Source organism: Lepus europaeus, chromosome 10 (assembly GCF_033115175.1).
Source record: "Lepus europaeus isolate LE1 chromosome 10, mLepTim1.pri, whole genome shotgun sequence".
Classification (NCBI taxonomy): domain Eukaryota; kingdom Metazoa; phylum Chordata; class Mammalia; order Lagomorpha; family Leporidae; genus Lepus; species Lepus europaeus.
The window spans coordinates 83,048,709-83,073,877 of record NC_084836.1 but is presented as its reverse complement, the minus strand read 5'-3'; the positions used below and the strand labels follow the sequence as shown (position 1 = coordinate 83,073,877).

Sequence of the window (25,169 nt, the reverse complement as noted above, 5' to 3'; positions counted from 1 at the left end):
ATTGGAAGTGCAGCAGCCAGGACTGGAACCAGAGTGCATGGAGGCCACTGGCTTCTCAGGTAGAGGCTTACCCGCTGCACCACGATGCCAGCACCTGACTATGTGCACTTTAAGACGTACAGACTAAAAAAAAATGTTTTATAAGCACATACATTTAAAATCACCTATAATATAATAAAGTAATATATTTATAAATATTGCCCTTTTCCCATTCATATTTCAACAATGGCATTTGTGTCATCTCTCACAGTATTCAGAGACTAACAACTTCACTTGTGTGTGTGTGTGTGTTTTTAAAAGATTTATTTTATTTATTTGAAAGACAGAGTTACAGAGAGAGGTAGAGACACACAGAGAGGTCTTCCATTTGCTGGTTCACTCCCCAGATGATCACAATGGCTGGAGCTGCGCCAATCTGAAGCCGGGAGCCAGAAGCTTCTTCCAGGTCTCCCACATGGGTGCAGGGGCCCAAGGACTTGGGCCATCTTCTACTGCTATCCCAGGCCACAGCAGAGAGTTGGATCGGAAGTGGAGCAGCCGGGACTCGAACCAGCGCCCATATGGGATGCCAGCACTGCAGGCGGCTGCTTTACCTGCTATACCACAGTGCTGGCCCCCACAGCTTCACTTGTTAAAAGATGTCACTTTTTGAAGTTGCATATAATGTCCCTGCTGGAAATGTTATTCCTAACCCCAAACACCCATTTTTTTTCTTAGAGATTTAATTTATTTTCTTGAAATAATGGGAGAGAGAGATCTTTCATTGCTGGCTCATTCCCCAAAAGGCCACAATTGCCAGGGCTGGGCCAGGACAAAGTCAGGAGTTCTTCCAGATCTCCCACGTGGGACAAACACTCATTCTTTTTTTTTTTTTTTTTTAAGGCAGTTACAGCCAGGCAGAGGCAGAGAGAGAGAGAGAGAGAGAGGTCTTCCATCCGCAGGTTCACTCCCCAGATGGCCACAATGGCCAGAGCTGGGCAGATCTGAAACCAGGAGCCAGGAGCTTCTTTTGGGCCTCCTATGCAGGTGCAGGGGCCCAAGAACTTGAGCCATCTTCTACTGCTTTCCCAGGCCATAGCAGAGAGTGGGATCAGAAGTGGAGCAGCCAGTTCTTGAACCGGTGCCTATATGGGATGCTGGCACTGCTGACTGGAGCTTTAGCCCACTGAACCACAGTGCCAGCCCCCGAACACCCATTTTTATGTCCTCCTGCCCTCACTCCATTTATCTGAAAAGCACATATTTATAACCAGCTTCTCATAGACTTAGCAGACAGCTTTTTTTTTTTTTAACTTTCAAATGACTTTTAAAGGCTGTCAAACAACAGAATTTGGGAGGCCATTCCTTTAGGAATCGTGATGAAATTATATTGACTCATTTATTCCTTATTTAAATAGGTGACTCTGTAAGCATCTCAAACCAGAATTGATTGAGGTCACTTACCCACCAGCATGGCTTCCCTGAGCTGTACTTTGTGGTTCAAAGTCAAGTAATCGAGAGAACGCCTGTAATACAAGACCCTTTTACCAGATGGGGTTATGTTGAGGTGTTTGCCACACTTCTGACATCTGGGAGGCTAAATGCTTAGGCTGATGAGAACATAGCCAGCCTTGAGGCTCATCTGAGAGGGGTGATCCTCCACTAGGTGCACGTCTTGAGCAAATCGCTTAACTTCTCGGCCTCACTTGTTCTGTTGTGGGAAAGAAAGTATTTAGGTTAAGTCAGGAAGGGCTGGGGAGCACAGGGGTGCAGTGCAAATGGTTGTTCCCTGTAAGGTGGGGGACTTCTGGCACCTTCACCTCATTCCCAAGTCAACAGAGGAACTCTGCTTTGATCTATTTTATATAAATGGATTGCAGGTAAAACTTCCTTTGAAGTAAAGATCCCCCCCTGTCCTTTTTTTTTTTTTTTTTTTTTTTTTTTTTTTTTTTTTTTTTTAATTTTGGGGGAAAAGAACAGGTTATTATGGAGCTTGCCTTCTCTGAAGTTTTCCAACTTCAAAGCCATCAGGGTCATCGTTAAGTCTTCCTATGGATGGGTAATGAGGATAGGATGCACCTGGGGCTGGGGGCTGAGTAAGACACTGCCTGGCAGCTGGGGGACCTGCACCACAAGGTGACAAAGACAATGCGGTCCCACCAGGAAGTCCCTCTTGGCTGGAATCCCATCACCCTAGCAAACCTGCTCAGAGTGTGTGAGAAAGAAGCAAATGACATGAACAGAATGGCTCTCAAACTTTGCATCATTTTGGAGTCACGTAGCGAGCTTAGAAAATTCTGATGTCCTGACCATACTCCGTGGTAATTAAATCCCTCTCTGGAGGAGGAATCCAAGCACCAGCCATTTGTAAATCTCCCCACATGAGTCTAATGTGTTGTCAAATTTAAGAATAAGTGGCATTAGTGCAGCCTCTCGGAAAACAGTGTGATGGCTGCTCCAAAAATTCAAACCAGAAGTTGCAGATGAGCTGGCTACTCCACTGTTGGGTTGATACCCCAAGAACTGCAAGCTGGGTCTTGGATTTGCACATCTGTACTCACAACAGTCAAGGTGGGAGCAAGTCCAGTTGCCAATCAACAGATGAAACATAAATAAAATGTGGTAGAATTCTGGCATTGAAAAGGAAGGAAATCCTGATACAGCGACAATGGGTGAACCTGCAGGACATTATGCTACAAGAAGCCAGCCAACACAAAGGGACACACACTGAATGAGTCCTCTTTCGAGACGCGCCTTGGGTAGTCAGATTCACAGAGATGGAAAACAGCAGTCTGGGAGGAGCTGCTGTGATGGATACAGAGTTTCCGTCTGACACCAAGAATCTGGAGATTGGCTGCACCACCACGTGAATGTACTTAACCCACTGCATGTGAACTTAGCAGTAGTCAAGATGGCAAATTGTATTTGACCACAATTAATAAAATCACACGGAAAGAGAAGTGGTGCCATCAGTGACTTATGTCTGAAGAGGAGGCCTGTAGACCAGGAGCTGGTTAGACATGCAGCAGCTGAGCTCATCCCAGACCTGTGGCGTCAGAGCCTGCATTTTTTAAAATGTTTTTTAAAAGATGGAGTGATACGTAGAGAGATATCTTCTGTCTAGATCTTCCATCTTCTGCTTCATTCCCCAAATGCCTGCATCAGCCTGGGCTGGACCAGGCCAAAGCCAGGAGCCAGGAAATCCAACTGAGTCTCCCATATGGGTGGCAGGAACTCAAGTACTTGGGCCATCGTCTGCTGCCTCTCAGGCGCATTAGCAGGAAGCTGGATGGGAAGCAGAAGTGGGACTTGAGCCCAGACACTTTGATATGGGACATCTGTGGGGCCTTAACCTCCTGTACCATGACACTCACACCAGATCCTGCATTATTTTTTTAAAAAAGAGACCAGTTGGCCGGCGCCGTGGCTCAACAGGTTAATCCTCTGCCTTGCGGCGCCGCCACGTCGGGTTCTAGTCCCAGTTGGGGCCCCGGATTCTATCCCAGTTGCCCCTCTTCCAGGCCAGCCCTCTGCTATGGCCCGGGAAGGCAGTGGAGGATGGCCCAAGTCCTTGGGCCCTGCACCCGCATGGGAGACCAGGAGAAGCACCTGGCTCCTGGCTTCGGATCAGCACGGTGCGCCGGCTGCAGTGTGCCGGCCGTGGCGGCCACTGGAGGGTGAACCAACGGCAAAAAGGAAGACCTTTCTGACTCTCTCTCTCTCTCACTATCCACTCTGCCTGTCAAAAAAAAAAAAAAAAGAGAGAGAGAGAGAGAGACCCGTACCTACACCTGCTAAACTTTGAGAAGCGCTAGCTGTAATAGAACATACTGAGTTTCTGGCTCCTGGCTTTGGCCTGGCCTGATTCACTCTCTCTACCTTTCAAATAAACTTTCCCCAAGCAGTTGGGTTTAGAAGACATGGAGTCTGTTGCTGGCCTGCCCAGCATCCGTTTCCTCTCTTCCTACTTCTTTCAGGCTGAACAGTCCCCATGCAGTCATGTGCTTCCGGGAAGGCTGACTTCATCCACACCGCCACGCCGGTCTCACTGCCCCACCAGGCACCGGATTACAGGTGGGCTTCTTGCCTGGTTCTTGCCCATGACGCTACAAGGAGTTCTGCTGCAGAACTTGCAAGACATCTTGCTTCTTAAGGACGCCCACGAAAAATGACTTCTCTTCCGCAGGACACTCTCATGTCAGAATAGGATCGAAGCCAATTGTGCAGGTATCTTGGGACCTTGGGGGCAGCCAGCCTCATCCTTGATAACACAGAGTCCCCAAATCCTGAGTCCTTCTCATTGCAAAGTTTCTGCTAGGTGAGATGAGCAGGTTAGCTGTGTTGTTTGACCATGTGAGTCAGGATTTTCTTTCTTTTCTTTCTTTCTTTCTTTCTTTCTTTTTCTTTTTCTTTTTCTTTTTTTTTTGACAGGCAGAGTTAGAGAGAGAGAGAGAGAGAGAAAGGTCTTGCTTTTTCCGTTGGTTCACCCCCGCAAGTGGCCGCTACAGCCGGCATGCTGCAGCTGGTGTGTTGCAGTCGGCGCGCTGCGCCGAGCCAAAGCCAGGAGCCAGGTGCTTCCTCCTGGTCTCCCATGCGGGTGCAGGGCCCAAAGACCTGGGCCATCCTCCACTGCCCTCTCGGGCCACAGCAGAGAGCTGGCCTGGAAGAGGAGCAACTGGGACAGAATCCGGCACCCCAACCGGGACTAGAACCTGGTGTGCCGGCACCACAGGCGGAGGATTAGCCTAGTGAGCCGTGGCACCGGCTGTGAGTCAGGATTTTCTAGAAGTTGCTGGCTAGTTCTTGGTTGTGGGGCCATTCTGTGCATTGTGGGATATTTAGCAGCCTCGAGATGCCAGTGACACCGCCCCTTCCCCTCAGCCGGGACAACTGTCTCCAGACATTGCCAAAGCTTCCCTGGGGAGCCTCATTGCCCCCAGCTGGGAGCCACTGTCACAGCCCACCCAGCTTATCCCGAGAAGGGCACAGCCTTCTTATACTGGTGGCTGCTGCTGCCGCAGGGCCTTAGCCGCGTAAGAAATCACTGCCTGGCCGGCCCAACCCCCACCCCACCCCAGGTGTTTCAAGGATCCCCGTTGGATGAGATGTGTGAGAAAAAGTGCACACGTACACACACACACACACAGGGTGCTACCAATCAGGCCCCGCCTTTGATGCTGCTGGGGCCCTGATAACAATGTTGTATTTTCCATTTTTTTTTTTTTTTTTCTCAGAAGGTTTCATAGGCAGAGAGGTTTAACTTAACAGGTGGCCACCAAGGGGAGCAAGTGGAATTTTCCCTCAGCAGAGCTTGGTGTGGGCTGTGGGATCGCTGGGTGATTCCTTGCTCAGGAGTCCTGGACTTTTACCAGGGTTCCGGTGGTCATCCTAGAAGGCCACGGGCATCGAGAAGTCCCACAGTTAGCACTGGCATTAAACACTGTTTTGTGTTTAGGAAAGGTATCTTCAAACTGAACTCAGAGACGGATGTCCCACATATCACAGCTCACACCCTCTTGTGTATTGGAGCCCCCAGAGTCAGGGACCTGGGCAAGCTCTCTCGCCTTGTTTCCCTCCTAGAATCACAGAACACATGAAGGCCCCTTGCCTTAAGAGACCCCTGACTGCTAAACTCCGTGCCTTCGCGTCCATCTTTGCTCGCAGACTTCCTTCCTCCGGAGCATGACCAATCGTCCCCTCTGCAAGAAGACTCACAAGAGGAGCTCAGGCCTGCAGGCACAGGTCTGGAGGAGGGTGGGGGTAGTGGGGAAAGGAGATGGGGCAGGTGCTGTGCAACATCCGGCACTTCACGGGGCACTGGGCCTGGGCTGGAGCGTAAAAGTGGCCCTTGAGGGTTGTCACCGTCTCCTGGGAATATCAGAGGACTTTAAAAAACTTCTGGAAATGGGTGTTGTTCTTTAATTCAAGAGCATCAGGGACAGCGAGCGAGCAAGTGGGTGCTTCCATCTTAGAAACCAGATGAGGGGCCGGCGCTGTGGTGCAGCAGGTTAACGCCCTGGCCTGAAGCGCCGGTATCCCATATGGGCGCCAGTTCTAGTCCCAGCTGCTCCTCTTCTGATCCAGCTCTCTGCTATGGCCTGGGAAAGCAGTAGAAGATGGCCCAGGTCCTTGGGCCCCTGCACCCACTTGGGAGACCCGGAAGAAGTTCCTGGCTCCTGGCTTCGGACCGGTGCAGCTCTGGCCGTTGCAGCCAGTTGGGGAGTGAACCAGCAGATGAAAGACCTCTCTCTCTCTCTCTCTCTGCCTCTCCTCTCTGTGTAACTCTGACTTTCAAATAAATAAATGAATAAATCTTAAAAAAAAAAAAGAAGAAGAAGAAGAAGAAACAAAGCAAGAGAGGGCTGGAAAGAGCCAGACTTGCCTTTAAAAAAAAAAAAAAAAAGAAACCAGATGAGGCATCTGCTCAGAGCTCTCTCTTTTCCTTCTTTCTGGGTGCAGTTGTTGGAGCGTAGGAGTGCAGGAGCAGCTATTCTATCACCATGAGGGGAACTGAGAATCCCAGACACATGGAGCTGGACCTGGATGATACCATATCCACCCTCTCCCCTGGGCTTTTGAGTTATATAATGCCTTTCCTAGTATCAGAGCTGGTTTAAAGAGTTTTCTCTTACTTGCAACCAGACATCCAACTACTACAGAACAGGGCAACTATTTAAAACGAAAGTATGGGCCAGTGCTGCGGCTCATTATGCTAATCCTCTGCCTGTGGCACCGGCACACCGGGTTCTAGTCCCGGTCGGGGCGCTGGTTCTGTCCCGGTTGATCCTCTTCCAGTCTAGCTCTCTGCTGTGGCCGGGGAAGGCAGTGGAGGATGGCCCAAGTGCTTGGGCCCTGCACCTGCATGGGAGACCAGGAGGAAGCACCTGACTCCTGGCTTCAGATCAGCGCAGCGCGCCAGCTGTAGCGGCCATTTAGGGGGTGAACCAATGGAAGGAAAACCTTTCTCGCTGTCTCTCTCACTGTGTAACTCTCTCTCTGTCTCTCTCACTGTCTAACTCCGCAAGTCAAAAAAAAAAGTATGGCACAAGTGTCAGGTGGCTAAGAGAGGAGGGTAGGTTAATTTGCTAAGACGCAAACTGTGTCTTTCTTTCTTTTTAAAGATTTATGTATTTATTGGAAAGGCAGGGTGACAAAGAGAGGGCGAGACAGAGAGATCTTCCATCTGATGTTTCACTCCCCAAATCGCCACAATGGCAGAACTAGGCCAGGCTGAAACCAGGAGCCCAGAACTCCATCCTGGGTGGCAGGGGCCCAAGTTCCTGGGCCATCCTTCCCAGATGCATTAGCAGGGAACTGGATGGGAAGTGGAGCAGCCAGGACTCAAATTGGCACTCTGATGTGGGGAGCCGGTGTTCCGAGAGGGAGTTTAACCTGCTGTGCCACATCACTGGGCCCGCAAGCTGTGTCTTTAAGCGTGTAGTGGGAAGACTTGGCGAGAAGCCCGTTGCAGTTCTTATCATCAAGCACACCCTGGGCCAGTGGATTTATGGGGCTCATCTGCGGTCATCATTACCCTTCTCTTCCCCTAGCCAGGTGGGAATGGGTGTGCAAAGGCTTGCAGTGCAGGCACTGCAGCTGCTTTAAAAGACCTGAGCAAATGCTGCATGATGGAAGGGAGTCTACCATCTGTTGTCCCCGGTCCCTTGGCTGGCTGAGGGAATTCCCCAGTGCCCACACGCACTGTACACGGTCAGGCACCTGCTAATCCCTTCCGCTCCCCTCCCACTGCTGTTGCAGGAGATGGCTCACATGTCCCCCAAGCTCAGAGCCTTCCTCTCTGAACCCATTGGAGAAAAGGATGTTGGCTGTATAGACGGGATTAGCCGGGAGCTTGCCATCAATCTAGTCACCAAAGGTTTCAGCAAGGTAATTTGGGTTTTTTTTGTTTTTGTTTTTCAACTTCTCCAACCTCTCTCCCCAACTTCTCTCTCCTCGGTCCTGCCAGATGGCAGTTCCTGCCATGTGTCCCTGCAAGGGGCCAGCAGAGAGCAAAGCTGCCACTTGGCAGGGTGCCACGTGCTTCAGTATTACTGAGCCCACGTGCTCGGGCAGCCTCAAGGGCTTGTGTATAATGGGCAGATAGAATTGCTTCAGCTCAGACCAGCTGGGCTAGGCAAGACTCACTGGTTATTCAATCGCTCGGGGTCACACAGAAGTGGACCAGGCTCTGGAGCGTGGAACAGAGCTGTTGGATGAGCCAGGTGCATGCCCCACCTCCAGGAAGGCACCTGTGGAGTCTCGCCTGCCCCCAGTCAGGGCACCAGCCTGGCCATGGGTCTACACCAGAGTCAGGGCATGTGAGTCATTCTAAGAGGTCATTCCCCATCCAAGGACAGTCTCCAGAATTTCTAGTGGAACCCGATAGTGCTAGTCCATCTTCCGTTGCTATAAGGAGTACTTGGTGCTGAGTACATACACAGAAGGGAGGTTTATTCAGCTCTGCATTTTTAGAAGCTGAAAGTCCAAGCAGCACGGCACTGGCACTGGCACTAGCACTGGCACTGGTGAGGGCTCCCTTGGCTGTATCACATCCCAGCGGATGGTATTATGACAGGAGTGCCTGCGAGAAGGGAGATCATGTGATGGGACCAAAAGCCAGAGAGCAAGGAGAGGCCAATCTTGCCCCCCACCCTTTTTTCCAAAGATTCAGTTTGCTTGTTTTAAAGACAAAGTGACAGAGAGGGAGAGACAGAGGTGGTTGGGGGGGTATCTTCCATCTGCTGGTTCACTCCCCAAATGCCCACCATGGCCAGACTGAAGCCAGGATCCTGGAACCCCATCTGGGTCTCCCACGTTGGTGCAGGGGCCCAAGCACTTGAGTCATTTTCTGCTGCCTTCCCAGGTACAGTGGCAGGAAGTTGGATCAGAAGTGGAGTGGCAGGGACTGGAACTGACGCTCTGGTGTGGGATGCTGGCGTTGCAGCTGGTCATTTAAGCAGCTGCGCCACAAGGCCTGCCCCCAAGTCTTGCTCTTTTTATCATAATCTGCTCTTACAAGAACACTAATTCCTTCCAGGGACAATGTGTCAGTGACGTGGTCACTAATTATTTGTCTGGATGGGGCTATTAAAAAGCTACTAGGGGAGCAGAGGTTTGGCCTGGCAGTTCAGCTGCCGGCTAGGGCATCTGGGTTCCACATCAAAGTGTCTACGTTCAATACCCAGCTCTAGCTCCTAGTTCCAGCTTCCTGCTTATTCAGACCCTGGTAGAGCCAGTGGTGATGGCTCAAGTGACTGGATCCCTGCTGCTCAGAGGAGAGACCTGGCTTCAGCCTAGCCTAAACCTGGCCACTGTGAGCACTTGGAGAGTGAACCAGCACATAAGCACGCTCTCTTTCTCTCTCTCTCTCTCTCTCTCTCTGTCTTAATCTCTCCCTCTCAAATAATTTTTTTAAATTGTTTTTTAAAAAATAAATACTTGTTTTTTTATTTTTCTATTGTGGCAACTATACAGTGGCAATGGGCATTAAAGATTTATTATTTGAAAGTGAGAGTTACACAGTTCGCATAATGGAGGGTGAACGAACAAATGTGCAAGATCTTTCTCTGACTTTCAAATAGAGGAAGAATATAGTTTAAAAAAAGAGAGAGAGAAAATAAAAGAAAATGCGAGCTCCTGTATTTTGAGACCTTGCCTGGATTGGAGGGGACCTGAGCATGGCACAGGGAAGGGCCATATTTTGGGGCCTCTGCCAAGGGCTGGCTGGCCCTCTGCTGCTGCCCACCCCTCCCCACACTGGGGCTCAGCCTCAATTTCTTTGTTGTGAGCCAACCCCACTGCAGCTCCCTTGTTGGCCTTGCCCGGTGGACCCCGCCTGTCTGGGCTCTCTCTGCTCCCTTTCAGAGGATGCACTGGCACAAAGACCCCTGCGCTGCCCCCAAATCTATTTGCTGGGCTCCTCTCTCAGCCACCAGCTTTCTCCAGAGTCACCAGGACGCTGGACGCACAGGGGCAGAGGTGCCACCAGCCGCCTGCCCTGGATGCCCACCTGAGTCACCTGGCTGTGTTACCCCCTTGGAAGGCTAAGGCCCTGGCATGGCACATTCCCCACCTCTCCCACCAGCCCCTGCTTCTCACACCTTTGCCTCCATCCCTGCCTCTGCGCAGGTCTTCGTCTTCCACACCAGGGTGGGGGGCCGGAGGAGCTGTCCTCACATCCTGCCCCGGTCTCCAGACCTCTGGCCGATAGCACAACTGGGTTTCCAGCTCGCAGTTTGAGTCGTGACTCTCAAAACCATTGATTTCTGCAATGATGGATTCTCTTCAGGAGCTCAAAAACCCAAGCTGTGACTGTGTTCTGTCTGGGTTATTTTGTGTCTGCTCCCCACAAGAGGCAGGCTGCTTTGGTCTGAGGATCCGCATGCAACATGGTGGCCACCAGCCACGTGAGCCTGCCGAGCACACGACTGAACTGCTGTGTGCCAGACACAGAAAACGCACGCTGTGATGTCATGGCCTCATTCCCCCCACTCGAGAGGGCGCAGAGTGGGTCAGCAATCATGTTCTCATTGGTTACGTCTCAGAGTGGTGCTGTTTCAGAAACAGCGGAGCCAATAAGAATGAAATCAATTGTTAGAATATTCATTTTGCAGCCGGCGCTGTGGCTCAATAGGCTAATCCTCCGCCTTGCAGCGCTGGCACACCGGGTTCTAGTCCCCGTCGGGGCGCCGGATTCTGTCCTGGTTGCCCCTCTTCCAGACCAGCTCTCTGCTGTGGCCCGGGAGTGCAGTGGAGGATGGCCCAAGTCCTTGGGCCCTGCACCCGCATGGGAGACCAGGAGAAGCACCTGGCTCCTGGTTTCGGATCAGCGCGATACCCCGGCCGCAGCGCGCCCGCCACGGCAGCCATTGGGGGGTGAACCTACGGCAAAAAGGAAGACCTTTCTCTCTGTCTCTCTCTGTCTCTCTCTCTGTCCACTCTGCCTGTCAAAAAATAAAAATTAAAAAAAAAAAAAAAAGAATACTCCTGCTTGTTCCCGTGGGTACTAGAAAGTGAGAAATGACAGACGTGGCTGGCTCACCTTGTGTGTACCTACTGAACGGTGTTGGCCTAGAAATAACGGAGGAAGGGCTGTAGGAGAGACCAGAATTATGGAAATGGGAGAACACTTCGTGCACACACGGAGTCGAGGCTGGCCATGGCCTGGCTTTAGCTCCATTTAATATTTTTTTAAGGTTTTTATATATATATATATATATATATATATATTGTACTTATTTGAGAGATAGGACTCCTGTCTGCTGGTTCACTCCCCAAATGCCCAAAACGAAGCCAAGGACCCTAGAACTCAATCCAGGTCTCCCATGTGGGCGGGAGAGACCCCAGTACTTGAAGAGCTGCCTCTCCAGGTGCCCTAGCAGGAAGCTGGGATGGGAAGCGGGGCCAGTAAAGGAACCTAGGTTCTCTGATTTGGGGTGCTAGCATTCCAGGTGGTGTCTTAACACTGTCTCTTTGGCTCTGTTTTATATTCCCTGCCTCCTCCCTCCCTCTCCCCACCCCATCACTGGCGCCAATCTCTCTAGGAGCCACAAGCACATATGGGAACCACCCCCCTCCCACCTGGCACCCTCCTCAAAAAAGGGACTGTGGTCCACTTCAGGCCCTATTAATGGTCCCCTTCCTCTGAGAAGCCTTCCTTCTCTTTCTTTCTTTCTTTCTTTCTTTCTTTCTTTCTTTCTTTCTTTCTTTCTTTCTTTTTTGACAGGTGGAGTTAGACAGTGAGAGAGAGAGAGAGACAGGTCTTCCTTCCGTTGGTTCACCCCCAAATGGCCGCTACGGCCAGTGTGCTGTGCCGATCCGAAGCCAGGAGCCAGGTGCTTCCTCCTGGTCTCCCATGCGGGTGCAGGGCCCAAGGACCTGGGCCATCCTCCACTGCCTTCCTGGGCCACAGCAGAGAGCTGGCCTGGAAGAGGGGCAACCAGGATAGAATCCGGCGCCCCGACCGGGACTAGAACCCGAAGTGCCGGCGCCGTAGGCGGAGGATTAGCTTAGTGAGCCATGGCGCCAGCCGGGAAGCCCTCCTTCTGCCCACCTTACCCAATCGCCTCTATTTTTGAGCACTTTGAGCTTTCAGAGGGAGCCCTTGTCATGACTGCGGACTCTGCTTTCCCACGCCTGGTCTGAGCACCCACACCCCTGACACAGAGGCATGGCTTGCCTGTGGTTTTCTCTCCAGATCCTTCCCTTCCCATGAAAACCCCGGCCAGGGATTATTTCCAGACAATGAGTGAATGGACACAATTGTGTCCACAGTGTGGACACAATTCTGGAGGTCTCCAGCAGCACAGGGAGAAAGGTCTTCCATCTGCTGGTTCACTCCCCAAATGACCGCAACAGCTGGAGCTGCGCCAATCTGAAGCCAGGATCCAGGAGCTTCTTCCAGGTCTCTCATAAGGATGCAGGGGCCCAAGGACTTGGGCCATCTTCTACTGCTTTCCCAGGCCATAGCAGAGAGCTGGATTGGAAGGGGAGCAGCCGGGACTTGAACCGGTGTCCATATGGGACGCAAGCACTGCAGGCAGTGGCTTCGTCCACTATGCAACAGCGCCGGTCCCTTGTTTTGTTTTTTTCTTTTTTTCTTACTCTCTCTTTTTTTAAAGATTTATTTATTTATTTGAAAGGCAGAGTCACAGAGAGGCAGAGAGAGAGAGAAAGAGAGAGAGAGAAAGAGGTCTTCCATCCACTGGTTCACTCCCCAATTGGCCACAATGGCCAGAGCCGTGCAGATCCAAAGCCAGGATCCAGGAGCTTCCTCCAAGTCTCCCACGGGGACTTGGGCCATCTTCCACTGCTTTCCCAGGCCATAGCAGAGAGCTAGATTGGAAGTGGAGCAGCCGGGACTTGAACCAGTGCCCATATGGGATGTTGGCACTGCAGACTGGAGCTTTAACCCACTGAGCCATAGCGCTGGCCCCTGCTTTTGTTTTTTGATTTTTTTTCTTTCATATAAGTAGGTCCCAGGAGAAAGAAAAAGGGTGCACATCTCACACTGGATTGAGCATTCCCAGGAATGTCACAGAGTATAAAGCCTGAATTGACTGGGAGATGCTGGATTTGGATCCCATGGGTTCTCAGGAACACAAAGACTGGGGAGACAACGTCTGTTTAGCGACAGCAGAGAAAGTTGTGTCGTTGTACTATGAGGTCATGCAGTGGTGTGAGGTACAGCCAGTACAGGTGCCGGGGGCGTGGGGACTCGGGCAGGCCATGTGTCAGAAGCTTGAGAAGGGAGGCCAAGACAGAGCTGGTCTCTGAAAGGTCAGCTGTCATGGTGAAGGCTGAGCATTTTGAAGGTGGACCGGGGCCAGCTGCCTAATTGGTAGGGCCCAGTTGCCAAATGCAATGTGAGGTCTTTTGTTCAGATGTGTTGAGACTTTGAGGATGGTGGCCGCACGGCGCTGAACCAAGGTGAGCACTCTGCTGAGCGCTGTTGGGATCGCGGATCCCCACGGGGGCAGATTCAGACTGCTGCTGTTCAGCAGGAAGTGCACCTGGCCAGCTGGAAGGCCCAGCCCCGGGGCTGAGTCTCCCCGTCTGAACTTGGGGTTGAGGGCAGTCTGCCCTTGTACTCCCATCTTGCTACCGCAGGAAGGACCAGGGCCCTTGGTTTGTCACGGCCGCTGTCCAGGGCAGAGAGAGGGCAAGCATGTATCCTGCTCAGTGACTCTGTGTTTCTATGTCACGCTCCCTGCAGCTGGGTTTCTGAGAGCTGTGGCCCAAATAGGGAGAGGGGTGGCTATCAAGAGCCAGTAGAGAAACCACGCAAGCCTCCAGCAGGGCAGCGACAGGCACCGGGAGCTTCCATGGGGAGCAGAGTGAAGTCTTCAGGAATGAATGGAGAAGGCACCAACTTTGTCTCCTCACCTTTGAGAGACGCAGGGTGAAGCCGGAGAGAAAGCAGAGGAGGGAGCCTCAGGTTGCGTCTCGGCTCCAGAGGCTACAAGACGAGGCCCTTCTTCCTGCGAAGTTTGCCTGGCTCCTGTGTGCCACACATTCCCAGGCTTCCTGGCTGCGGGGCCTGGTGGGACACGGAGGCTCCGATGGCCAAGCCAGCTGATGCCACTAGTAAGGCTTCAGAAATGGGTAGAGGTATGTCTGAGCCTCCAGGCCAGACTGCAGGTGTCTGGGCTGTGCCGGGGCAGGGCAGAGGGAAGCAGGGGTTTGTGTCTGCCTGTGGGTGTGAGGATCACGCTTGGTGTCTCCAGTGGAACCTGCCCTCAACAGTGCTGGAGAGCAGGGTGGGGCACTAGAGCGCATCGCAATGCCTGGGACGAGGAGCGTTTCTGATTGCATTCAGAATGTGGGGACTTGGGGATATTGGCATGTACATAATGAGACATCCTAGGGGACCCCAGTCTAAATGCCAAATTGCTTTATGTTTTCCTATGCAGCTTACACACGCAGCCTGTCATTGTACACAGTGTTTCTAATAATTTTGTTCATGAGAGGAGATTGCATGGTGTGGAATTTTCCACTGGTGGTACCGTGTCTATGCTCAAGAAGTTTTGTAATTTGCAGTATCTGGGATTTTTAGAACAGGAATGATCAACCTGTATTAAGTAATAATGATAATTGTTATGATTCTCCTTAATGTTCTCTGTCCTTGGATGAAGCTCCACACCTCTTGATCCTGTTCTATTAACCCCAGCATGTGCTTTGTTAAAAATCTTGGTTTAGGGGCTGGCGCTGTAGTGTAGTGTGTAAAGACGCCACCTGCGGTGCCAGCGTCCCATATGGGAGCTGGTTCAAGACCTGGCTGCTCCATTTCCACTCCAGATTTCTGCTATGGCCTGGGAAACCAGTAGAAGATGGCCCAAGTCATCCCAAGTGCCTGCATGGGAGACTCCGAGGAAGCTCCTGGATCCTGGCTTCGGATCGGCTCAGCTCCGGCCATTGCGGCCATTTGGGGAGTGAACCAGTGGATGGAAGACCTTTCTCTCTGTCTCTCTGCCTCTCTCTGTGTAACTCTGACTTTCAAATAAAATAAATAAATCTTTAAAAAATAAATTTGGCTTAAAAACACCTCAGTGCAATCCACCAGTGGGAAAGCGAAATGAGATCACAGGAAACATCTCTGTATTGCGTCTGTCTGTTTGTTTGTTTGTTTGTTAGTTAAGGTGATTAAAGTAACAGTTTAAAATCACCAGGAATCCTGGCTCTCTTATGTTTTCAACAACTGGACCATGATGACCAAAAATAAAACCCTAGCTCCAATGCTTGCTGCCTTTTGTGACTGGGATTCAGCCTCTATTTGATTTCTCTTGAAAAAAAAAAAAAAATTCCCTCTGGTTAAGATAAAGTTTGCTTTGTTTTATGCAACTGAAAGTAAACAGACAGCAGCAAGTTTCCTGGAAAGGGCCCAGAGCTTGGAGGCATGGGGTGGGGGCTGGGGGGTGCTGCTTCTCATTGGAGAGATGGTCCTGGATGTGACCTGGAATCTCCAGCCGCCACCACTAGCGGCTTGGCCGCAGGGTCTCAGCTGTTCCCTTTCTTCCTGTGGTTCTTGTCCTTCATCCACAATGCTGTGATCAAACGGGAAAAGAGAAATGCAAAGCCGCGGATGCAGGTCCTAAGAAAACCAGACGATGCCCCCAGGAGCCTGTGTCAGGGTGCCGCGCTGTTTATGGGATCTGTTTTCATCCGCAGATCTCAGCATGCTTTAGACCTGCCGTGCCCCTCCCACAGGGCTACATCTCCCCGGACAAAAGTGGCATTTGCATTTTCTGAGTGCTTTCCTGTTGGATTCCCTTAATTCGATCTGCAGGGCCGGCTGCCTGAGGTGCAGAAAGCAGGTTCAGCCGCTGAGACCCAGGTTCTGCTGGGTCTGACCTCAGGTGGCTGCATAGCCTGAGATGCCCCAGGTGGTCTCCAAGGACACACCAACGCTAAAGGTGCCCTTCATCCAGCAGCTCCGTGTGCAGTGGCTCTCCGGCAAGGGAGAATTTGCCTCCAAGGGGACATTTGGCCAACGTGTGGAGGTGGTTTCGATCGTCACAGGTGGCTGGGTGCGTGGGAAGAGGTGACCAGGGGTGACGCTGCCACTTACAGGACAGAGTGCCACAGCGCAGACTTAACCAAACAGTGCCGAGAGTGGTTGAGACACTCACTGCCCAGGCCATGGAGGATGCGTGGGGTGAGAGCATCTCCAACTCTGAGCCCTGGGTGTTGCAGAGACAGAACTCCTGGATCAGAGGTGGGGAGGGAGCCTCGGAGGCATGCTCGGCCCCCTGCCACTCAAGATGTGGTCCCTGGACTGGCCTCAGCTGGGAGCGGGGCAGAAACACTGATGCCCACCCCAGCTTGAGGCCTTCGGAGTCAGAACCTGCCTTTGAAGGACACCCCAGGGCGTTCCTGTGGTCAGCACAGTTTGGTGAACAGATTCTCATTCATTCCAAGCTAGACGACCCCCACAACCAACCCCCGGGGGATGTGACCTTGCTTCTACAGGAGTCTGCCCCCCAATCCACACGGCCCCCCTCAGGGCTGCAGAGAGTGCAAATCTCCCTCGAATGGGACCCAGGAGTCCTAGTGATTTTGCTCCTGGTGGGTGAGGGAAGAAGAGCATGTCAGGCCAGGTTGTTATAACCTTTCCTCTCTTCCTCCCTGCCCTGTCCCCTCCCCCAGGCCTACATCCTGTTGGGACAGTTCCTTCTGATGCACAAGAACGAAACTGAGTTTCAGAACTGGATCATTTGTTGTTGTGGTGCCACCGAGTGTGAGGCCAAGAGGAGCTCCAAATGTCTCAAGGAGTGGTGCACCTGCTTCCTGTAGACACCTGGCCCGGCCCTGGTTGAATAACACCTCCTCTGCCTATGCCAGGCTCCGAGGCTTTTTTTGTGGGTTTATAGGGCTTTTGGGTGTGTTTTTTTATGATTTATATATATAGAGAGAGAGACAAAGAGAAAGAAATCTTCCATTTGCTAGTTTACTCCCCCTTTGTCCACAATAGTCAGGGCTGGGCCAGTTGGAAGCCAGGAGCCAGGAACTCTATCTGGGTCTCCCACGTGGGTGGCAGGGGTCCACACCCTTGGGCCATCTTCCACTGCTTACACGAGCACACTAGCAGGGAGCTGGGTCAGAAGTAGGGCAGCTGGGACTTGAACCAGTGTTCCAATATGGGATTTGCCATTGCAGGCAGCAGCTTAACCCGTTTGGCCACAATGCTGGCTCCATTATTTATGTTTTGAACGTTAGTGATACGCATTATAACAAGCAGTTCAAGGATAGCAAGGACACACACAAGAAAAATTATCCCCAAAAACCCACAGCCCAGAAGCCACTGTCACCCACCTTAGATGAGTACCATGCCAAAGATCTCTCAGAACACTTCTTGTAAAAAAACTGATGATTTTATGTAAAACTGAGAATTAAATTTTAAGTCAGTGAACACACATAGTTTGAAAAGTTTGTGGAAATGGAATTAAAAGGTAACTTTATTTTCGTGCAAAAATAAAATTGAAATCCATGCTTACAAATGGTCTTCAAAAAGTTCATGAAAAATGCATTTTATGAAAAAAAGTATACATGGAGTTTTGAAAGAAAATTAGAAATCCGTGCGGGTTTTCATTATACACATTTTTCATGATTTTTTTTTTTTTTCCAGAGGCAGAGAGATCTGTCGTTGTTGGTTCACGCCCCAAATGCCTGCAATGGCTAAGGCTGCACAAGACCAAAGACAGGAGCTGAGAACTCCATCCAGGCCTCCCACTTGAGTGGCAGGGATCCAACCACCTGTTGCCTCCCAGGGTGTGCACTAGCAGAAAGCTAGAATTGGGAGCCGGAGGCAGGTCTTGAACCCAGGCACTCCAAAATGAGAGGTGGGTATCCAACTAGTCTTAACTGTGAGGCCAAATGCTCATCCCTTTGTGAACTTTCTGAACAGCCTCTGTATGCGTGGGTTTCAGAATCTGGGGGCAGGGCCGGTGCTGTGGCACAGCAGGTTAATGCCCTGGCCTGAAGTGCCGCCATCCCATATGAGCTCCCATTCAAGGCCTGGATTCTCCACTTCCGGTCCAGCTCTCTGCTATGGCCTGGGAAACCAGTAGAAGATGGCCCAAATCCTTGGGCCCCTGCACCTGTGTAGGAGACCTGGAAGAAGCTCCTGGCTCCCGGCTTCAGATTGGCACAGCTCCAGCCGTTGCAGCCATTTGGGGAGTGAACCATCAGATGGAAGACCTCTCTTTCTGCCTCTCCTCTCTCTGTGTAACTCTGACTTTCATATAAATAAATAAATCTTTTTAAAAAAATCTGGGGGCACAAAAATAACATTTCTCTTTTTTTATTTGAAATTCAATTTTCCACGAACTTTCTGAAGAACCCTCATATGAGATCGATGGCCATATAACACAGTAGCTCTATAAGTAGCAGCTTCACACAACAAACAACAATCTTATTTCACATCATTCCCGAGGGTTAGGAAACAGAATTGCTCAGCTAGCTGGTTCTGTTCCAGGATCTCAGGAGATTATAACTGCTGGCCAAGTGTCAGTCACTGACGGATGCACCAGGCTGGAGGATCCACTTCCAAGATGGCAGCTGCCATGGCTCTTGGCCAGCGGCCTCAGCTCCTCACCATGTGGGCCTGTCCACACAGTGTGGTATCTGGCTGCCCCCAGAGCTGTCAAGCCAGGAGACAGTGAGAGCAGAATCAGGAGGCCGCAGCACCTTTTGTGACCCAGGAACACATCTCTTCTGCCTTCCTCCATTTGTTCGAAGTGTTAAGTCCTCAAGGGAAACATTAAACTTTGTTGCAACTGCAAATAATGCAGACATATTTGTAAAAACATTGCAATCAGGCTTTTGAGATGGGACTTATATACAGTAAAACCTTTTTCCAGGGTGCAGTCCTACAAATTTGAACAAATGCACCACCCAACCAAGATGTAGAACATTGCCGTAACCCTAAAGAATTCCCCTCACGCCTCTCTGTCCTCGCTCCCTCCCAACACTTGGAAACCACAACCCTGTTTCTGTCCTCAAGGTTTAGACTTTTTCCAGAAAGCCCTAACAGTAGAAGAACACAGCATGGAGCCTTCTAAGACTGACTTCTTTGATTTAGCACAATGTATTTGAGATGATTTGAATCTACAGGCTTTAAACAAAAGATTTATTTATTTGACAGGCAGAGTTGCAGAGAGAAGAGAGACACAGAGATCTTCCATCTGCAGGTTCGCTCCTGCAGTGACCACAATGGGTGTGGGCCAGGCTGAAGTCAGGAGCCTGGAACTCTATCATGGTCTCCCCTGTGGGTGGCAGGGGCCCAAATACTTGGGCCATCTTATGCTACTTTCCCAGGTGCATTAGCAGTGATCTGGATTGGAAGTGGAGCAGCTGGGACTCAAACCAGCGCACAAATGGGATGCCAGCATTGCAGGCAGCAGGTTAACCTGCTGCACAACACTGATTCCTTGAATGGGCTTCTTAAGCCTAGAGTTTCATGATGGTGCCGGTGCCTTGCCCTGCTGGCATTCCCTATCCAGTCAAGCCCAGTGACTTCCGGTAGCCTCACCACAGGCCCTTTCCTGGGAGTCTCTGGCTGCTGGAAGGGGATCAGCACACACACACTGGCCAGGGAGTAAAGTGTCCAGGAGAGCCCTTGAGTTGACAGGTCAATGTCCCAGTGTCCCTGGCCTTCAGGTGGGATAGCTCTGACAGTCTCCCAGTGGTGCTGAGCCCAGCTGTCCACAGTGGGCACCTGCTTTTGTAACACGCTTGTATTTACTTCCTTCTCTTTCTTGTTCTGCTTTTCCACTTCCCTACAGGTGTTTCCTGGGCTCACTCTCCTCCCCCAGGCTCACCACTGCCATGAAATATGTAAATTTTATCAGAGTGTCTGGGTTCAAGTCCTGCCTCTGGCTTCCAAATCCAGCTTCCTGCTAGTACAGACCCTGGGGGTGCTGCAGGTGGTGACTCAAGTGGTTGGACGCCTGCCACCCAAGAGAGAGACCTGGCCCGAGTTCCCACCCCTGACTTTGGCCTGGCTCAGCCTCAGCCATGGCTGGCATTTGTTGAGGTAATTAATGATGGGATCTGTCTGTCAGATGATCCTCTGTCTGTCTCTCTGCCTCTCAAAAGCAAAAGCAAAAATACCCCTGAAAATTCATGAAAAATGTATATGATAGTCAAATGAGACTAAATCTTTAGTTTTATTTAGCAGAAGAAAAAAAAAAGTAGAACTGAAAGAATTGCCGAACTTCACTGGATTTTTTTCTCCATTGGTAGATACGGTGATAAATGTACAAATCAATGTCCTGACTTTAAGAATAATGGTCGGAAATCATTAGGCTTCCTTTGAACTCAATTTTTCAGTGATAGATGGTGTGAGAGTAAAAAGAAATTAACACTCATAGCTCTTCCCTTTTCCTTCCCATTTTTATTGGTTTCATTCTTACTTTTAATTTGTCAAGGTTTATAGCATTTCCAGGCTTCCCGTAAGCATCATCTTGGCAGTTGTTTAGTCTTGGTTCTATCTCTAAGGACTCACCACCGAGGAAATGTGGTAACATACTCACAATGGAATGCTACTCAGCCATTGCAAAGGCCAGGATGGAATCGGAGGACATCATGCTACATGAAATAAGCCAGTCACAAACGGCGGTTACCACCTGTTCTCACTCAGATGTGGAAGCCAAGAATATTGATCTCATGGAAGAAGAGAGTGGAGAGGAGCTCACTAGAGTCCAGGAAGGGCAGCGAAGGGCAATGCAGGGAGTTTGGATAGCAGCTACCAAAGTAGAGTTAGGAGGCACATGGCCGAGTGACTCTAGTTCACAGCATCATTTTTTTAAAGATTTATTTATTTATTTGAAAGGAGAGTTACAAAGAGGCAGAGACAGAGAGAGAGAGAGAGAGAGAGAGAGAGAGAGAGAGAGACAGAGAGGTCTTCCATCTGCTGGTTCACTCCCCAGTTAGCCGCCATGGCCAGAGCTGTGCCGATCTGAAGCCAGGAGCCAGGAGCTTCTTCTGAGTCTTCCCACATGGGTGCAAAGGCCCAAGGACTTGGGCCATCTTATTCTGCTTTCCCAGGCCATAGCAGAGAGCTGGATCAGAAGTGGAGCAGCCAGGACTTGAACTGGTACCCATAGAGGATGCCAGCACTGCAGGCAGCAGCTTTACCCGTTACACCACAGCACTGGCCCCCATAGCATCTTGATATATGTACTATAAAGTACTAGAAAAGACAAGGTTGAAGGCTTCCAACACAAAGAAATGGTAAATGTTTAAGAAGATGGAAACACCAATTACTCTGATTTGATCATGATGCATTGTATACATGTGTCAAACCATCACACTGTGCCATATAATTATGGACTCTTATGATGTATCAGAAAGCTTTTCAAAGAGTTTATCATCAATCCTTGTTAGCATCATTATTTTAAAGATCACAGCTTTGCCAATCCTGAATCCTTGACTTTGATACTTCTCTGTTGGTTGAGTTGCAATATTGCATCAGACAGAATAGGTCAGGTTATGCTGCTGTAACAAACAACCTCCAGAACCCCAGTGATTGGGAGCTGGTGTTGTGTAGCAGGTTAAGCTGCTGCCTGCAATGCTGGCATCCCATATGAATGCTGGCTGTAGTCCTGCTGCTCCTCTCCAGCTCCTGCTAATGGCCTGGGGAAGCAGCCGAAGATGGTCCAAGTGTTTGGGCCCCTGCACCTACCCACGTGGGAGACCCAATGAATCTCCTGGCTCCTGACTTCAGCTTGGTTTAGCCCTAGCCATTACAGCCATTTGGCGAGTGAACCATCAGGTAGAAGAGTCTCTCTCTGTCTCTGTCTCTGTCTCTCCCTCTTCCTCTCTTTCAAATAAATAAATAATTTAAAAAATCTCATTGACTTAGCCATTCCCTCATGCTGCATGGCCAGTGCATGTCACTGGGAGAGCACTGTCCATTCTTGTCACAATTCCACAACCACCAGAGCAGTGGGAAGGGGCACGGTCAATTGCATACTGGCTTTCACACCCTCTGCTGGAAGCAACAGATTCAAGTTGTACTCACATCTCATTGTCCAAAGCAAGTCACGTGCCCTAACTTCACAAGGGCTAGGGCGCTTCTGGATTCAGAAATGGGAATATTTGGTGACGCCACTCATCAAGAACATTGGCATCAACTAAGCTCTTCGTTTTTTCCCTGAATGATTCTCAGGTGTCATACTTCCCAAATCCATGATGGGATGGAATATTCCCAATGGAGTCTGTTAGTCCTTTCTTGCTCTGCTTCTCTCACTCTCCTGGAGACAAGAGGAATCCAAAGAGTCAAGAATTTCTGGTGGACCAACTGGTTGACCCAAAGAGTTAAACAGTGCCATCCCTGAGCACAGAGGCTTTGGCTAACGAGAGCCTTTCTCTGGCTTCCTCTTGCGTGGCTCACCCTTAGAATAATTCTCTACTGAAGCAGTCTTGGTATTTAGACATCACTCATTTCTAAGGTAAGAGCTGGTTGATTCCAGGGAAAGAGGGAAGTGGTTCTGTCTCTTGGTCTGTTCCCACATGCTTCCCCGATGGCTAAAATCCATCCCTACTGCCACATTGATGTCTAGGATCCTGTAGGAAGGTTAGGAACTGAGAAACCTGGAGGAGATGGGACCTCCCCAAGGCGAAGGAGCCTCTACAGGGGCCCCTCGCACACACATTGAAGACAGGAGTAGCTGTTCCTTGTGTAGTGTAATGGAAAGGATGCTGGGAATGACTCTACTTCCCCCAGACACCAGGAATTTTTCCCATCACCAATCAGTCCCTGTAAAGTTGATCCCTGACTCAGGATGTTTCAATTCTGTGATGGTACAAGATGGATATGCATTCAGCAGAACTTGTACTTGCCATGTTGGATTTGGGCCTTTTCCTAGGCTAGTGCTATGTAGCCCAATCCTCCCTGGTGACTCTGAACAGTAGTGCAAATGCAGCTGGCCGTCAGCCCTGCAGTCACCGGGGGAAACACCCAGTGCTCTATGCTGTGCTTAGTTGTTGAGCTGGGAAGTCCGGCAGGTCAGGTGCGTTCCGTGCACTTTCAACGTACAGTGGGTCTATCAGAATGTAACACTACCATAAACCGAGCAGCCTTGTATTGGTTTATTCCCCCCAGGGAGATAAAATTGCTGACCTCAATTCATTAATAAAATTATTAGTCTTGATTCCTCCTTTCTCTCTTCATTCTTCACCTCCGTTGTGGGATTTTGCAGTCCCTCCCACAAGTCAGAGAGTAAGGCCCAGCCCTTTGAGTTAGACTTTTGTTTTTAAGATTTATTTATTTAAATGGAAGTCAGAGTTACAGAGAGAGAAGGAGAGGCAGAGAGAGAGGTCTTCCACCTGCTGGTTCACTCCCCAGATGGCTGCAATAGCTGGAGCTGCACCGATCTGAAGCCAGGAGCCAGGTGCTTCTTCTGGGTCTCTCACATGAGTACAGGGGCCCAAGGACTTGGGCCATCTTCTTCTGCTTTCCCAGGCCATAGCAGAGAGCTGAATCAGAAGTGAAGCAGCAGGGACTTGAACTGGCGCCCATATGGGATGCCGGCACTGCAGGCGGCAGCTTTCCCGCTATGCCACAGGGATGGCCCCTTGAGTTAGACTTGACTCTGGGACTTGCTTTGACCAGTGGTGGGAGATGAGATGACAGGGTTCCAGTTCCTAGTCTCCTTGTATGTTTCTACTGACTCTCCGTGTCTCTGACAGCACCAAGAGAAGAGCTACTTCCTTGCATGACTGTTGCCCCTTCAGCCTGGTCCCCGGAATGCAGTCAGGTGGGGCTGGCCTGAGCCAAAAGGACTTAAGGCCAGCTGATGTGTGGCTGACCAGGTGAACCCATCCTGGATAAGCCAACCCTCAGCTTACCTGAGTCACGAAGAGAGGAGGGTCTCATTTTAAAGCCACAGATGTGGGGACAGTTTGCCAGGAGGCAACATTTGATGGATGATTTTTTTATAGTCTGAAATATCATTATCCAGTCAAGGAGTACGGTACTGAAGTCCAAGCAACTTTCTCTCTCTCTCAATTTATTTATTTACTTGAAAGTCAGGGTTACAGAGAAAGAGGGACACACACACCCACACACACACAGAGATCTTCCATCTGCTGGTTCACTCCCCAGATGGTTGCTAGGGCCAAGGCTGGGCAAGACTGAAGCCAGGAGCCAGGAGCTTCATCTGGGTCTCCCGTGTGGGTGCAGGGGCCCAAACACTTGGGCCATCTTCCACTGCTTTTCCCCGGGCCATGAGCAGGGAGCTGGATCAGAAGTGGAGCAGCCGGGGCATGAAACAGTGCCCATAAAGGATGCCGGCACTGCAGGTGGCAGCTTGACCTGCTGTACCACAGCACGGGCCCCCTAAGCAAATGTTTCGATGGAGAGAAGTGGCCCAAGGTGAGAGAAAGTACATTGCTTGTGGAGCCAGCCAGGCATGGGTGTGAATTTCAGTTCTGCCAATCATCACCTTATCCTGGGAGAGTGAGTTTTCGTCTCTGAGCCTGGCTTTCCTCATCTGTGAAATATGAGCATGGAAGTAATAGCCCTGCCTGGCTACAGCAGGAGCACAGTAAACGGCCAGTGCTGCCTGTGTGTGTAGCGCTGTCCTTGGAGCTCTGGAGGAGAATTCACAGCGGAAGTGATAGAGCTTATCCAGTCTAGTCTAGCTCTGTCCAGTTGGACACTCTGTAACGGTGAGGGCCTGCACACTGCCTAATGGGTAGGCAGGCAGCACAAGGGTGAAAATCAAATGGTTCCAGATGTTGATGTTGACTATGATCTTGTGGGGTCACATGAGCCCCACCCCCAGTCCCCCAAAAGGGCTCCCGAAAGGAGCAGCCAGGCCTCAAGCCAGGCCAACAGCACAGCTTCTACCGGGCTCAGCAGTTGTTTCAATGACACAGAGGGGAGCATTGGTGCTTGAGACTACTTGGCCATGGTCGTGGACTTGACCATGGATTTCAATAGGAGCTAAGATGTCCACAAGGAAAGGGTGGTGTTCACCTCTTCTTGGCCTGATAGCGCAGTTTGGGGGACTCTATGAATCAGCACATGATTTTGATTAGCATTTATGGTCGTCTATGGCTCCATATGTGGTTAACGGCTGTGGGAGAAGCAGGGGACACAGGGAGGAGTTTCCCTGGTTTCCAGGGCGGGTAGTTTTCCAGGATATCATCCAGAAGGGAGGGCCGCCAGCGAAGGTATTGAGAGG

The 25,169-nt window shown here is 50.6% G+C and overlaps 1 protein-coding gene across 1 annotated transcript in view; it reads left to right on the top strand.

Moving 5' to 3' along the window:
• The window catches only part of BANF2 (BANF family member 2), a 59,430-nt gene extending 42,660 nt beyond the window's left edge, over positions 1-16,770 (top strand). Inside the window, exons 2-5 of the mRNA XM_062202265.1 lie at positions 3,957-4,206; positions 5,560-5,721; positions 7,738-7,866; positions 16,624-16,770. Coding sequence (XP_062058249.1) covers positions 5,662-5,721; positions 7,738-7,866; positions 16,624-16,770 — 336 coding nt within the window. The 5' untranslated portion in view covers positions 3,957-4,206; positions 5,560-5,661. The remainder of the gene's footprint in view (positions 1-3,956; positions 4,207-5,559; positions 5,722-7,737; positions 7,867-16,623) is intronic.
• Positions 16,771-25,169: the final 8,399 nt, after the last annotated feature.